Source organism: Ascaphus truei, chromosome 8 (assembly GCF_040206685.1).
Source record: "Ascaphus truei isolate aAscTru1 chromosome 8, aAscTru1.hap1, whole genome shotgun sequence".
Taxonomy (NCBI): domain Eukaryota; kingdom Metazoa; phylum Chordata; class Amphibia; order Anura; family Ascaphidae; genus Ascaphus; species Ascaphus truei.
In genome coordinates, this window is record NC_134490.1 from 20,418,095 (window position 1) to 20,434,295 (window position 16,201).

The 16,201-nt window shown below is 49.5% G+C and overlaps 1 protein-coding gene across 8 annotated transcripts in view; it reads left to right on the forward strand.

The window, feature by feature from the left end:
- The window catches only part of SEC31B (SEC31 homolog B, COPII component), a 67,364-nt gene that overhangs the window by 2,835 nt on the left and 48,328 nt on the right, over positions 1-16,201 (forward strand). For all 8 annotated transcript variants that reach the window (XM_075610736.1, XM_075610742.1, XM_075610743.1 and 5 more), the window contains exons 2-6: positions 4,440-4,521; positions 5,621-5,744; positions 11,171-11,366; positions 13,332-13,427; positions 15,905-16,045. In XM_075610736.1, coding sequence (XP_075466851.1) covers positions 4,443-4,521; positions 5,621-5,744; positions 11,171-11,366; positions 13,332-13,427; positions 15,905-16,045 — 636 coding nt within the window. In that variant the 5' untranslated portion in view covers positions 4,440-4,442. The remainder of the gene's footprint in view (positions 1-4,439; positions 4,522-5,620; positions 5,745-11,170; positions 11,367-13,331; positions 13,428-15,904; positions 16,046-16,201) is intronic.

Here is a 16,201-nt window from a genome sequence, read left to right on the forward strand (position 1 = left end):
TATCTCCCAAAAAGATACTAAAAGAAAAAAAATGAAGTGTGTGTGTGTGTGTGACCAGGATAGCAAAGGTAAAGTAAATTCAAGTTTTACATTCCCCCCCCCCCCCCTCGCATAACTGCAGCCATTTTAAAATCCCTGTCGGTGAAGTGGCTATTTATAAAAGCTTCCTAGCTTTGTAACTCTTACATTACATTACAAAAAAGAAAAACAACTGACTGTTTTGTATTGCTCCAATATTAAAGCACGAGGATTAATCTCGGCTGTAAGACAAGTAAAAAAAGCCTATATTTTATAGAAAATAGAGGGTATTGCTGATTTTACGGCTTTGTGACAGGAAATGGCAATTTGATGTATTTGAATTATTCCTTTTTATTGATGACAAGAATTTATTAACCCCCAACCCACCTAATGAATAATACTGTGCTGAAGCAGGGATATCCTGAAAAGCTGACCAATTGGTGGCCCTTGAGGGCTGGAGTTGGCCACCCCTGGATTAGACTGTCCTAGTTATGATCTGGCCCCTGTGATTTGTAGCTTTGCTTGAGCCCCAGAGAAAGTTTGTGACCAAACTTAATCTCCCTGTCCTTTCTCCTGATGGGAACACTCACAGCTGCACCCAAACTGAGGTTTCCATTTACCTTCCAATCAGTTGCACAAACAGGAAGGGGAAAAGATATTAACATCTATTGAATTGTTTTGAATTAAAATGATGCTATACACATATTAATTCTACAGAATCATAGATTTAGGTTTTTGATCATTCTGAAACCTGCACGAGTTTCAAGATCATATGTTTACATTTGTTTTGAGTCCAAGTTGTTTTATGTTTATTATATTAAAGACTTTAATTCCTAATTATGCAAAAAGTATTTTATCTTTATTGTCTTGACAATTTATTATACCCTGTTTTTTGTTCTCAAATAACTCTTTCCCCCCCACCATCCTCTCTTCCCCCCCCACCATCCTCTCTTTCCCCCCCACCATCCTCTCTTTCCCCCTCACCATCCTCTTTCCCCCTCACCATCCTCTTTCCCCCTCACCATCCTCTTTCCCCCTCACCATCCTCTCTTTCCTCCCCACCATCCTCTTCCCCCCCCCCCATCCTCTTTCCCCCCCACCATCCTCTTTCCCCCCCACCATCCTCTTTCCCCCCCACCATCCTCTTTCCCCCCCACCATCCTCTTTCCCCCCCACCATCCTCTCTTTCCCCCCCACCATCCTCTCTTTCCCCCCACCATCCTCTCTTTCCCCCCCACCATCCTCTCTTTCCCCCCCACCATCCTCTCTTTCCCCCCCACCATCCCCTCTTTCCCCCCCACCATCCTCTCTTTCCCCCCCACCATCCTCTCTTTCCCCCCCACCATCCTCTCTTTCCCCCCCCACCATCCTCTCTTTCCCCCCCACCATCCTCTCTTTCCCCCCCCACCATCCTCTCTTCCCCCCCCACCATCCTCTCTTTCCCCCCCCACCATCCTCTCTTTCCCCCCCCACCATCCTCTCTTTCCCCCCCCCACCATCCTCTCTTTCCCCCCCCCCACCATCCTCTCTTTCCCCCCCCCCACCATCCTCTCTTTCCCCCCCCCCACCATCCTCTCTTTCCCCCCCCCCCACCATTCTCTCTTTCCCCCCCACCATCCTCTCTTTCCCCCCCCACCATCCTCTCTTCCCCCCCCACCATCCTCTCTTTCCCCCCCCCACCATCCTCTTTCCCCCCCCACCATCCTCTCTTCCCCCCCCCCACCATCCTCTCTTTCCCCCCCCACCATCCTCTCTTTCCCCCCCCCACCATCCTCTCTTCCCCCCCCCACCATCCTCTCTTCCCCCCCCCACCATCCTCTCTTCCCCCCCCCACCATCCTCTCTTTCCCCCCCCCACCATCCTCTCTCCCCCCCCCCACCATCCTCTCTCCCCCCCCCCACCATCCTCTCTCCCCCCCCACCATCCTCTCTCCCCCCCCCACCATCCTCTCTTTCCCCCCCCACCATCCTCTCTTTCCCCCCCCCACCATCCTCTTCCCCCCCCCCACCATCCTCTCTTTCCCCCCCCCCACCATCCTCTCTTTCCCCCCCCCCACCATCCTCTCTTTCCCCCCCCCCACCATCCTCTCTTTCCCCCCCCCCACCATCCTCTCTTTCCCCCCCCCACCATCCTCTCTTCCCCCCCCCCACCATCCTCTCTTTCCCCCCCCCACCATCCTCTCTTTCCCCCCCCCCACCATCCTCTCTTTCCCCCCCCCCCACCATCCTCTCTTTCCCCCCCCCCCCCACCATCCTCTCTTTCCCCCCCCCCCCACCATCCTCTCTTTCCCCCCCCCCCACCATCCTCTCTTTCCCCCCCCCCCCACCATCCTCTCTTTCCCCCCCCCCCACCATCCTCTCTTTCCCCCCCCCCCACCATCCTCTCTTTCCCCCCCCCCCACCATCCTCTCTTCCCCCCCCCACCATCCTCTCTTTCCCCCCCCCCACCATCCTCTCTTTCCCCCCCCCCCACCATCCTCTCTTTCCCCCCCCCCCACCATCCTCTCTTTCCCCCCCCCCCACCATCCTCTCTTTCCCCCCCCCCCACCATCCTCTCTTTCCCCCCCCCCCACCATCCTCTCTTTCCCCCCCCCCCACCATTCTCTCTTTCCCCCCCCCCCTCCCCCCCACCATCCTCTCTATCCCCCCCCCTCCCCCCCACCATCCTCTCTATCCCCCCCCCTCCCCCCCACCATCCTCTCTTTCCCCCCCCCCCCCCACCATCCTCTCTTTCCCCCCCCACCATCCTCTCTTTCACCCCCACCATCTCTCTCTCTCTCTCCCATGGTTTTGGGAGTTGCTCTCCTTGATTTTTCAAACATGTTTTGGTTGGTGCTGCAGTTTTAGCCTGCTACCCCAAGGATAGAATAAGCCTCCTCCACCCTTACTGAGTCACACATTGACAAGCCAGGATGTGTCCTGTTTATGATTACTGTATTGTGATTGCTGCACATGCGTTTGCAGTCTCCTTTTGTCACCTTGTCTCGCTCTTCTATTTGGGAACACTGAAAATGATGTTAAATGTCGTTGATCTTCCCTTTTTAAAACTAGACCCGAATGTCTCAGTCTGCTAATGCTAATACGTATGTACACTGTTGCCATGAAGTTTCCCCCAGGCTAAGACCAATTGCCCTGCACCAGTTCCTTTAAGAATCTCTGGCTGGGGTGGCCAACTCCAGTCCTCAAGGCCCACCAACAGGCCAGGTATTTGGGATATCCCTGCTTCTAATTGAGCCACCTGTGCTGAAGCAGGGATACCCTGAAAACCTGACCTGTTGATGGCTCTTGAGGACTGGAGTTGGCCACCCTTGGACTAAGTGATATGTGGGGTATGGACCCCCGATCTGGTAACTACCATGAACTTGTGCCCGTTAATGCTGCTTTTGGGGTGTGTTACCCTGCGTTGGGGCTTAGTGAATTCCGGCCTCTGTCTTCAACCTTACAGATAGCATTGTAGAAAAAGGTTGGACTCCGGGGCGCCAGAGGTCTTTTGTTCAATCTTAACCGATAATGAGCAGCATTGCTGAGGCTGGAAGGCATCTTAAGGAATAGCACAGCTTAGTAAATATGGGCCTCACTGTCTCAACTTGGGCAAGCTGAGCCCATAGCACCTTCATATATTGACACTAATGCCCATATTCAAAATACTAGGGAGTAGTCTGCCACTGTTCTATAGATCAGGGGGGGCGGCAGTTATAGAGGCCCTGCGCGCTCCCCCAAGGCATTTAAATTAAATACCGGAGGAGTGCGCAAGGCCTCAATAACACACCTTCCAGGCAACGCATCAACCCGGCGTCAAATGATGTCACGTTACCATGGCTGCGAGGCAGGGTTGCGCACAGGGAAAAGTTTGCACACCCCGTTTTTGCCCTATTCAATATGACTCTTTTTTAAATTTCATATAGCGCTTTTCTCCCAATGGGATTCTAGCACTTCATAATGACAGTATAGTACGCAGCATATACCGTGGGATTGTTTACAGACACAGTCCCTGCCCAGATGAACTTACAATCTATCTTTTTGGTGCCTGAGGCACGGGGAGATGGTGACTTGCCCAAGGTCACAAAGAGCCGACACCGGGAATAGAACCAGGTTCCCCGGCTTCAAAGCAGTGTCTTGGTTTTCAGAGTCAGTGCCTTTCTTTACTCACCGAGCCACTCTGTCTATAGAATCTTTCAGCCACATTGGCACGAAGACTGCTTCACAGCATATTGAATAAGCACCCAAGCGTCTACTTAACACCACATCAGGTGTTTTTACAGCTTGACACACAGACCTCAGTCATGTTTAGAATCTAAGTTTTGCTTCACAAACGGGTCACGTGCAGAATTGTAGCAGTATGGAGACTCGAGCTGTGTTGCAGGTTGTGTGATAGACCTTTTTAAACATCACTGTTTATTTTATTTACTTGTTATAATGCAGAAAATGAAGCTAAAAGAAATAGAACGATCTGCTGTTCAAGTCTGGAGCCCAGCCAACCAACACCCAGTCTACCTAGCAACAGGTACTTTTATAAGGTGTGGGATATTGCAGAAGGCCCCTAATGTTTCACACGTTGCATACAGGGTTTTTCAGCCGGCACCAGATGCTTTAACACCATTATGCGCGACTGTCGGCATAAAGGATATTGGGCATTCAAAATACCTTTTGTGTGTTATGTCAAAGGTAGCAGTCATATGCGATGCATTAACATTACCTATCAAGGGTTTCCCCAAGTGGTCTTTTGAAGGGTAACCCCTTCCAGGGTGAACTAATAGCAGTGACATATTTAAGTGGTTACATCCGGTTGATTGACGCGTTTCTAACCAAAATCAGACACGGTTATTGTTAGTTAGGTAAACGTGGTGAGCTGAGGTTTGGGAGGGGTCTGATTTCCTCTGGCTGCTCCCTTTTTGTCTGATGTCACTTTGGTTGCACAAGCATTTGCTGAACACTGTCCCCACCGCCCCACGTTTATTGGCTTTCTGATAAGGACAGGGTTGGGCTAAGGATAAAGAAAATGCTTTGGCAACCCCTCCTCCCCCCCAATTCAGATACCCTATAAGAAATGCAATTTTTAATTAATTTTCAAAGGGGGAAAAAAAGCCAAATATCTGCTTTTCGCACGGTTAAATTATTTTAAGGAAGCCAGTTAGAAAAAAACATTGACTCTTCCCAAAAACATCCAGATGTTTAAGTGCAAAAGGGACAAAGGCAACCTCTGTCCGGGGTGTTGCTGCCTTCATTCTTGCTGTTATCCCTTTCACTGGCAGAGAGGCCAACACTGCCTTGCTGGCCTGCCTGGCCGTGACAGGCCAGCACACATTGCAATGGTTGATTCCTATTTTTAAGTCTGTGAATCCGGTTATCTGCCCCCTGTTATTGTCGGTCTGAATGTCAGTGAGCACACGGAGAAGAGAATCCCTTGTCCTGACTATCCTCTAATCCCAGTCCTTCAGGGGCCAAGGCAGGTCACCTTCTCGGGCTATTCCTGCTTCAGCACAGGTGGCTCAGTCTTTGAGCCACCTGTGCTGAAGCAGGGATATCCTGAGAACCTGACCTGCCGATGGCCCCTGGAGGACTGGATTTGCCCACCCCTGCTCTAATCCAAAGTTCTTTCCCAGGTACATCTGCACAACAGCTCGATGCCTCCTTCAACACCAACGCTGCCCTTGAAATTTTCGAGGTGGACTTTGGGGACCCGCACCCTGATATGCAAAGAAGGGGAGTTTACCCCGTTTCCAGCAGGTATGACCCATTCACACTCGTGTATTGCTGAAGGAGATAGTACCATCCCACTTCCAAGGAGTAAAAGGTCACACCCCATTGTCAGTGGGGACCTCACCTTGATCAGTTGGACAGCCCATTTTAACCTTTGACACCAATAATCTGGGCGTATCTCGTGTCAGTCCAGATCTGTCAATGACCCCAAACCTGGAGAGCACCTGAGTTGCTGTTTTTGAGCTCCGTTTTGTTTGCATTTCAACATTAACATCGCTTTTCACTTTTGTTGCACAAACCTCAACGTAGGGGAAAAGGCAATAATTAAATTGGCGAGACAGTTCCCTTTGGCACTGTTTTCTCAAGGGGCAATGTCCATCGTGTGATATGGAAAAAAAACACAGACAGAAAGAGAAGAGTATTACAATGCAAAACACTGGGCTGCTAAAACTAGAATGGAAACTAGTATAATGCTGCTGGGACGCTCACTCTTGAAAGAACCAGTCGGATGGCACTTGAGGGGTTAACCAGATGTTTTCACCAGCATGGGAGGGTCAACGGGGAAGCTGGTTAGAATTTCTGGTTAACCCCTCAAGTGCCATTAGACTGGAACAGCGCCAAACAGAACAGTCTTGCTATCATACTTCAGTGGATTTTGGATAATCCGTACGTTTTCTATGCAGCAGAAACCTCTACTAATTATTTTCTGATTACTCCCACTGGAGAGACTTTTTGCACTGATGATTGTTTAAAAGTTTGTTGTTATATTTTTTTCTGATGTAACGTGTATTCACTGTGCTGCGCAATCTATACTATACACTATACACCATATCTATTTTGTAATATATTTTTTAGTCCTAAGTGCTCTGATACGAAGCGCTGAAACTGTGTGGTTCTTGAATGAATTTGGTACAATTAATTGATTGAGCTCAGCGTGTATGTGCCACGGTCTTCCCATGCTATGCACGGCGTGTATGTGCCACGGTCTTCCCATGCTATGCACGGCATGTATGTGCCACGGTCTTCCCATGCTATGCACGGCGTGTATGTGCCACGGTCTTCCCATGCTATGCACGGCGTGTATGTGCCACGGTCTTCCCATGCTATGCACGGCGTGTATGTGCCACGGTCTTCCCATGCTATGCACGGCGTGTATGTGCCACGGTCTTGCCATGCTATGCACGGCGTGTATGTGCCACGGTCTTGCCATGCTATGCACGGTGTGTATGTGCCACGGTCTTCCCATGCTATGCACGGCGTGTATGTGCCACGGTCTTCCCATGCTATGCACGGCGTGTATGTGCCACGGTCTTCCCATGCTATGCACGGCGTGTATGTGCCACGGTCTTCCCATGCTATGCACGGCGTGTATGTGCCACGGTCTTCCCATGCTATGCACGGCGTGTATGTGCCACGGTCTTCCCATGCTATGCACGGCGTGTATGTGCCACTGTCTTCCCATGCTATGCACGGCGTGTATGTGCCACGGTCTTTCCATGCTATGCACGGCGTGTATGTGCCACGGTCTTCCCATGCTATGCACGGCGTGTATGTGCCACGGTCTTCCCATGCTATGCACGGCGTGTATGTGCCACGGTCTTGCCATGCTATGCACGGCGTGTATGCGCCACGGTCTTCCCATGCTATGCACGGCGTGTATGTGCCACGGTCTTCCCATGCTATGCACGGCATGTATGTGCCACGGTCTTGCCATGCTATGCATGGCGTGTATGCGCCACGGTCTTCCCATGCTATGCACGGCGTGTATGCGCCACGGTCTTCCCATGCTATGCACGGCGTGTATGTGCCACGGTCTTGCCATGCTATGCATGGCGTGTATGCGCCACGGTCTTCCCATGCTATGCACGGCGTGTATGCGCCACGGTCTTCCCATGCTATGCACGGCGTGTATGTGCCACGGTCTTCCCATGCTATGCACGGCGTGTATGTGCCAAGGTCTTCCCATGCTATGCACGGCGTGTATGTGCCACGGTCTTCCCATGCTATGCACGGCGTGTATGTGCCACGGTCTTCCCATGCTATGCACGGCGTGTATGTCACGGTCTTCCCATGCTATGCACGGCGTGTATGTGCCACGGTCTTCCCATGCTATGCACGGCGTGTATGTGCCACGGTCTTCCCATGCTATGCACGGCGTGTATGTCACGGTCTTCCCATGCTATGCACGGCGTGTATGTGCCACGGTCTTCCCATGCTATGCACGGCGTGTATGTGCCACGGTCTTCCCATGCTATGCACGGCGTGTATGTGCCACGGTCTTCCCATGCTATGCACGGCGTGTATGTGCCACGGTCTTCCCATGCTATGCACGGCGTGTATGTGCCACGGTCTTCCCATGCTATGCACGGCGTGTATGCGCCACGGTCTTCCCATGCTATGCACGGCGTGTATGTGCCACGGTCTTCCCATGCTATGCACGGCGTGTATGTGCCACGGTCTTCCCATGCTATGCACGGCGTGTATGTGCCACGGTCTTCCCATGCTATGCACGGCGTGTATGTGCCACGGTCTTGCCATGCTATGCACGGCGTGTATGTGCCACGGTCTTCCCGTGCTATGCACGGCGTGTATGTGCCACGGTCTTCCCGTGCTATGCACGGCGTGTATGTGCCACGGTCTTGCCATGCTATGCACGGCGTGTATGTGCCACGGTCTTCCCATGCTATGCACGGCGTGTATGTGCCACGGTCTTGCCATGCACGGTGTGTATGTGCCACGGTCTTGCCATGCTATGCACAGCGTGTATGTGCCACGGTCTTGCCATGCTATGCACGGCGTGTATGCGCCACGGTCTTGCCATGCTATGCACGGCGTGTATGCGCCACGGTCTTGCCATGCTATGCATGGCGTGTATGTGCCACGGTCTTCCCATGCTATGCACGGCGTGTATGTGCCACGGTCTTCCCATGCTATGCACGGCGTGTATGTGCCACGGTCTTCCCATGCTATGCACGGCGTGTATGCGCCACGGTCTTCCCATGCTATGCACGGCGTGTATGTGCCACGGTCTTCCCATGCTATGCACGGCGTGTATGTGCCACGGTCTTCCCATGCTATGCACGGCGTGTATGCGCCACGGTCTTCCCATGTTATGCACGGCGTGTGTGCGCCACGGTCTTCCCATGCTATGCATGGCGTGTATGCGCCACGGTCTTCCCATGCTATGCACGGCGTGTATGTGCCACGGTCTTCCCATGCTATGCACGGCGTGTATGTGCCACGGTCTTCCCATGCTATGCACGGCGTGTATGCGCCACGGTCTTCCCATGCTATGCAAGGCGTGTATGCGCCACGGTCTCCCCGTGCTATGCACGGCGTGTATGTGCCACGGTCTTCCCGTGCTATGCACGGCGTGTATGCGCCACGGTCTTCCCATGCTATGCACGGCGTGTATGTGCCACGGTCTTCCCATGCTATGCACGGCGTGTATGTGCCACGGTCTTCCCATGCTATGCACGGCGTGTATGTGCCACGGTCTTCCCATGCTATGCACGGCGTGTATGTGCCACGGTCTTCCCATGCTATGCACGGCGTGTATGTGCCACGGTCTTCCCATGCTATGCACGGCGTGTATGTGCCACGGTCTTCCCATGCTATGCACGGCGTGTATGTGCCACGGTCTTCCCATGCTATGCACGGCGTGTATGTGCCACGGTCTTCCCGTTCTATGCACGGCGTGTATGTGCCACGGTCTTGCCATGCTATGCACGGCATGTATGTGCCACGGTTTTGCCATGCTATGCATGGCGTGTATGCGCCACGGTCTTCCCATGCTATGCACGGCGTGTATGTGCCACGGTCTTCCCATGCTATGCATGGCGTGTATGTGCCACGGTCTTCCCATGCTATGCACGGCGTGTATGTGCCACGGTCTTCCCATGCTATGCATGGCGTGTATGTGCCACGGTCTTCCCATGCTATGCACGGCGTGTATGTTCCACGGTCTTCCCATGCTATGCATGGCGTGTATGTGCCACGGTCTTGCCATGCTATGCATGGCGTGTATGCGCCACGGTCTTCCCATGCTATGCACGGCGTGTATGTGCCACGGTCTCCTATTATTAATAAATGTAAAATGTAAGTACAGGCAGCATCAGAAGCAACCAGTCGTTCTATGTACGTAGAGACTAGGGATTTGAAATTCATATTTGAGTAGATATCTTCATTTTCTGCTTGATGAACAGTTTAATTCCTGATGCTGGATTTCTCACTTTGCTGTTCTGTTTTTCCTTTCCTTGTTATGCAGTCGCACTCCAGGGAGTGTTTTTAGTTTCTGTAGGACTGCAAGAAATCGCTACCAGTCATAGTAAATATTGATTTTATTGCTGCATTCTGTCATTAGTAAGGAGGAAAATACAATGCTGAATATTTTGATTTCACCTCCTCTTGAAAACGATCTGGAGAGATTGCCCCTTGAACGTAATGGGTTAATGCAACATTCATGGTTAGAGGTTGTTTTATTTGTTTTTTTTTTTGTTTTGTTTTTTTTTTTAAATGTTTTAAAGCAGCAGTTCGAGCTACTGTTTTTTTAAATGTATTTTAATTTTTTTTCCATTCCATATGTGCATCAATTCAATCTGCACACTGACAAGTGATTAGCTAAGTTGCTGATCGATCGGCAAAGATTCGGCTCAGGGGTTCACTAAATGGCTGTCAGTGCTGCAGAAGAGTACCCAAGATGCTAAGTTTTATGGGGAAGATCATGGGACCAGGCAGGCACTAGATACAATTGGTGCACTCCTAGAGAGAGGGCAAAAGTGGTGTGCCAGAGCCTGTCTCAGAAGAGGAAAGGGGATGTGACTTTGTAAATGGTTGCTATAGAAACAAAAAAAACTTATTACAATAGAATACATTAAAACTGTCCTTAAAAATCTCTTTATTTATCTAATGCTTCAAGTATTTTCTCATAGTACAGAACTGATTTATTTAAAAAAAAAAACCCCCACATGTAGGATATTGCTTGAACCGCAGTTTTAATAGGGTTGAAGCAGGGGATCTGTACCACGTTAATTTCAGCCCCGGGACACCCTGCTTCCGGTGATACTTACCTCGGAAGGTGGTGACTATCTGCTTCTGCTGGACTAGTTGGGGCTATCAAAATGGCGGGTCAGTAGGAAGCTCTCATGTCATCCCTTGCCGCTCCCTATTTGCCCGCGTGACCGGGATATTTAAACCTGCAGAAAGATACCGGCAGCAGCTTTGGAAGGAAGTATCTCATGGAGTACGGGGTCCCCGGAGCTGAAGTTAACATGGTTCAGTTCCTGGGACTCCCTACTTCCCACCTTGGGGAGGAACATTTGTTTTTATATCGCATGCTCCTCTAATATAACTAATGCAAGCCGTGCATAGAACAGTCCGTGGCTATTTTCAGGCTGCAGCAGGTCTGATGGAGCAGACTGCATGGAATTAGTGTTTTGCATTCTATCTTTCAGGTTCCACAAGATAATCTGGGGCAGTTTTGGAGATGGCTCCGCCGATTCCTCCGGTGTGATTGCCGGTGGAGGGGATAACGGAGTAGTAACTTTGTACAGCGCCTCCCAGATCCTAACGTCAGGGAAAGAGCCGGTGATCGCAAAGAGCGAGAAACACACCGGTCCTGTCAGGGCGCTCGACTTAAACCCGTTTCAGGTAGGAAAGGAGCAAGATGTATAGGGGAATATTCCGCACGTTCGCAGCCGATTGCCAATTTCAGGATATTGTAAAAACAAATAGGGGACAGCAGTTACAGTGCAGCCTAAAACCTAAAACATTGGCCTGATATATTTGTACGGTCTTATAGTGATGCAGGTAATATTCATGCAGCAATACTACCCATCCCCTTTTTTGTATTTTTAATATGTAAAGCATGTGATGATGTGTAATTCTGCATTTTTACCTAAACTGGCAATCATTTGGTGCTCCTGTTCTAAACCTGTAGAAATCCTGAGTGTGTGCCTAATGAAATGTCCGCCTTCTGACTTTGTGCTGCAGTCTGTGAAATGCTGCAGCTGATATGAAACATTTTATTACGAAGTGTAACACATTATTGTTACAGCTTTCAGAGTAAGACAGTCTGATGTTTTATAACACAGCAACATATGTTTGTGATACTTTGTTACCAAAGGGCAGAGCTCAAAAAGGTGTGTATCAGAGCCAGTTTCCAAAGAGGGAGTGGATAGGACTTTCTAAATGGCTGCTGTAGAAACCAAAGGATGACCAGTGCATTAAAAAAAATCATTAAAATTGGCATTATGAGTTTAAAATGCAGACAGTATTATCTAATACTACAGAACTGATTTATTTATTTAAAAAAAAAAACCACTGGATTGTTCATGTTTTGCTGATTTAAGTAAATGAGTAAATTTATAAAGCGGCACTCGGTGATTGGTTGTTATGCAGAGGATCCTGGCCACATGTAAATGTTCCCATCACAATGGGTTGGGATGGTATTAAGGGGAGATCTCTCGGTTTTGTATTCTTTATATCATGAAGAGGGAACTCTTTTATCCAGCAGAAAGTCAAATGATCTGTTTTGTTTTACTAAACCACCAGGATGTCTCCCTAGTAACATAGCTGCTGCAAACGAACACTGCGAGATATAACACCCCAAATGCTTTTGTACTGAGAATGATTATGCTTAGGATTTCTTCTGAAAAGAATAACATGTAAGAGGTGTGCAGCTGCCTCAGGCCTCAATTATACCAGAAACGGCAGAGCGATCCGGTTGACGCCATCGTAGCGACAAATCGGTGCTACATGTGCACATGCAAAAGCGATTTGTAGCACTACTGCAGGGAGACATGGCCAGATAATTTGTGTGTGTCTGTGTGTGTCTGTGTGTGTCTGTGTGTGTCTGTGTGTGTCTGTGTGTGTCTGTGTGTGTCTGTCTGTCTGTGTGTCTGTCTGTGTGTCTGTCTGTGTGTCTGTCTGTGTGTGTCTGTGTGTCTGTCTGTGTGTGTCTGTCTGTGTGTGTCTGTCTGTGTGTGTCTGTCTGTGTGTGTCTGTCTGTGTGTGTCTGTCTGTGTGTGTCTGTCTGTGTGTGTCTGTCTGTGTGTGTCTGTCTGTCTGTGTGTGTCTGTCTATCTGTGTGTGTCTGTGTGTGTGTGTCTGTGTGTGTGGTTTGTTCAGATGCACAGTGATTGGCCCGAGGTAATCACGTGATGCGCCCGCCTGTGAGAAACCAAATTCTCAGATCTCTTCATGAGACAGAAGCTTTGCAGTATGGAGCGGCGCTACCGTCGTGATTGGAATGTGCGCTTTCATTGGATTCTATTCCTTTTGTTTTGAAGCTGTGCGTCGTCGCCGGCGATTTCTGGTATAATCACGGCCTTAAGCAAGGGGGTTCTCAACTCCAGTCGTCAAGATCCCTCAACAGGTCAGGTTTTAAGGCTATCCCAGCTTCAGCACAGGTGGCTCAATGATTGAGCCACCTGTGCTGAAGCAGGAATATCCGGAAAGCCTGACCTGTAGGTGGCCCTTGAGGACTGCAGTTGCCCACCCCTGCCTTAACCCATTCACTGCTGAAGGGTCTTGCCACAGATCTGGCAGTGGATGGGTTAATCCTGAAGACCTATATCTTGTCTGATAACTGTCCATGTGATTTATTGTTTGCAGAACAATCTGCTGGCTTCTGGTGCTAACGATTCAGAGGTTTTTATCTGGGATTTGAATAACTTCACTGTGCCAATGACCCCAGGAGCTAAATCGCAGGTAATCTCTCGCTCCCACCCTTCACTTGGTTAAATGATCAATACTCGTTGGGAAGTAAATTCACCCCTTCAATAAATCCTTTTGTGGGTAAGAAACCTGCAAAGCTAACCCCTAATGTAGGATCAACAATGTAAATATTACACACTTAAATAGATTGTAAAAAAAAAATATCACTGAGGCTAAAATAAGTTTTGGGGGAAAGGTTTGTTTTCAGATATTTAGAATCTCTTCCCAAGTTTATGTTTTTGGGCTTAAATTTCAAGAAAGGGCTTGTAATATATAATTTACAATAAAAAGAAGGCATTTGGGAAGCGGTGTATTAAATGTGAAGTTGGATGAGATTTCTCCCTAGTCTGCCACAGAAGGAATAAGAAACACTGCACATTCAGAACTGTATTGTAACATTATTGTATGAAACTGATAAAAAAAAAATCAGGCAGTCAGATACACAGCGAGGTAGTTGTAATGTTTTAAGAAGACGCTTAGTGTTGAACCTGAAACCCCTGGACTTTACCCATAGAGGATTCTGGGTAAGAAGGAAGACTGTGATTTTGTTTGACTATTTGGCCAGTGTGAACCAGCAAGGGATGGGTAAATGTTTCAGGATACGATTCCTTCACTTTGTCAGATGATGCTGTATCTTTGACTGCCTGGTCTGTACATTTTTGCTCTGTTTAACAGTGTCTCCTGGTGTGGCGAGCTTTATTACTCATACACACGATGTGTTAACTCTGCCATGTTATTTTACTCTGGTTTTAACATGGCACTTTTGAAAAGAATGGGTAAGGAGAGAGCGTACGCGTTACTAAATACATTATTTTGTGCGCTATTCTGCATTAACTGGCATAACACCAGCTCAGTGGCGCAGCTAGACAGGGCCGCATTATGAGTGACATATTCCGTAGGTCCAGGAGTTTCCATCGGCCCCCTGAACCCCCCCCCCCAGCGTGTTGGTGGACCTGCGAGCACCCCCTCTCTTTTACACCTTCACCCCTCTATCCTCATGTATTTATCTCTCCCTCAATCTTCCACACTACCCCCTTTTTTCCTCTCCCCACCCCCCTTCCCGGCTATCACTCAATAACCCCCCCCCCACTCCCCTCCACACTGAATCCAGCTCCCTCAATCCTCCCCTCCTCAAATTCACTCTCTTTCCCCCCCCCCCCCCCCACACGCATGCACGCAGGGATCCCTGGTTGGAAAACACTGGTGTACAGTATACTGCATAGTAACTTCTTTTTTTAATACAGTTAACAAGTGTGAAAAGAATGATAAACTATTTTTAAAATGCTCTAATAAAAAGATTCACGTGTTGCCTCAACAGCACACTGACAGACACTGAATCACAAATAGCACACACAGCACACTGACAGAGCAAACTGTAACTGACAAATTTACACTAAAACACACACAGCATACTAACACACACCCAACAAACTGAGACACACACAACAAACTGACACACAAACACACAGCATACCTTCCCACAGCAGCACATAGTAACTCCTCCCCCTGATGTCTCGGCTCGCAGGGGCGGGCAGCTCTCTGCCTCAGTTCCGCCCCCAGCCTCTGCTGCCTGCTCTTTCTGCCTGTCGGTTGTCCTGGTTCTCCCCCCCCCCCCCCCCTGTCGGCGAGCGGGCCCCCGTGCTATAGCTACGCCCCTGCGCCAGCTACATCCGTACCTTCCTGTGCTGCTCCTATAAACACTGTGAAACCTGGTGTGGACTGGCCTGTCCCACTTTTAAGACCTGGAAGGATACTGTATCAGCAGTTTTCCGGTGCACGCTGTGAGACGATTACATAAAGTAATCATTAGTCCCATGTACAGTAAATTGTACAGAAAATTGTACAAAAACATAGCCTTGTAAATTACTTTTTAAACAAATCCTTAATGCAAAAGGGTTTACTTTGTGTTGCTCAAAAGCAGCAATCCAGCAATCCACTGTTTCTTTCCGTGCTCCAAAACAGATCAGAGAAATGTCATTCTTTTTGGGACAGGGTATTTGGGCTTTTCCAAGATGGCCACTTGGCCGGAGTGGGACCTTTTGGCCACGACTAAAGCGTCGCTGGCGGTCCGCTGCCACTACAACTCGCCGCCGGGCAGGTAGTCGCTGTACAATTCGACGCCGTTCGGCCGCCCGGCGCTCCTAATCCCATGACCGCTCGTGGTCCCGTGGCCACAGCTCTGACTACGGTGAGTCATGGCAGCGGACTGCCAGCGGCGCTTTGGTTGTGGCTGCGGCCAAGGGACCTAGGCCGCACTTGATTGCTTCCTGTTTGCATTTACTGATTACTTGCTTAGTGTTCTGTTGGCGGCCATATTGTTTCCCATTTCTGGGTGGACCAGCATTGGTGGGACAGTGGAAACCAAACCTGGTATTGTGATCCTGCTCCCGTAGTCGAGCAGCACTAAAATAGTGACACACATTGATTCCTTCTGGCGGTGCCCTCACCATCTCTCGTGTTATATTTCGCAGCCTTTAGAAGATGTCAGCGCAATTTCCTGGAACAGGCAGGTGCAGCACATCCTGTCCTCTGCTCATCCCAGCGGTAAGGCTGTGGTGTGGGACCTCCGCAAGAATGAACCGGTCATTAAAATCAGTGACCACAGCAACAGAGTGAGTACATGATGATTGTGAGAATATCTTTTTATTTGACACTGACAATGTATCCAGCGCTGTATGCTGAATTTTGCAGGGAACGAGTTCCCTGACCTGCAGAACTAACAATCTAATTTTGGTATCTGAGGCGCTGGAAAATAGATGGACTTGCCC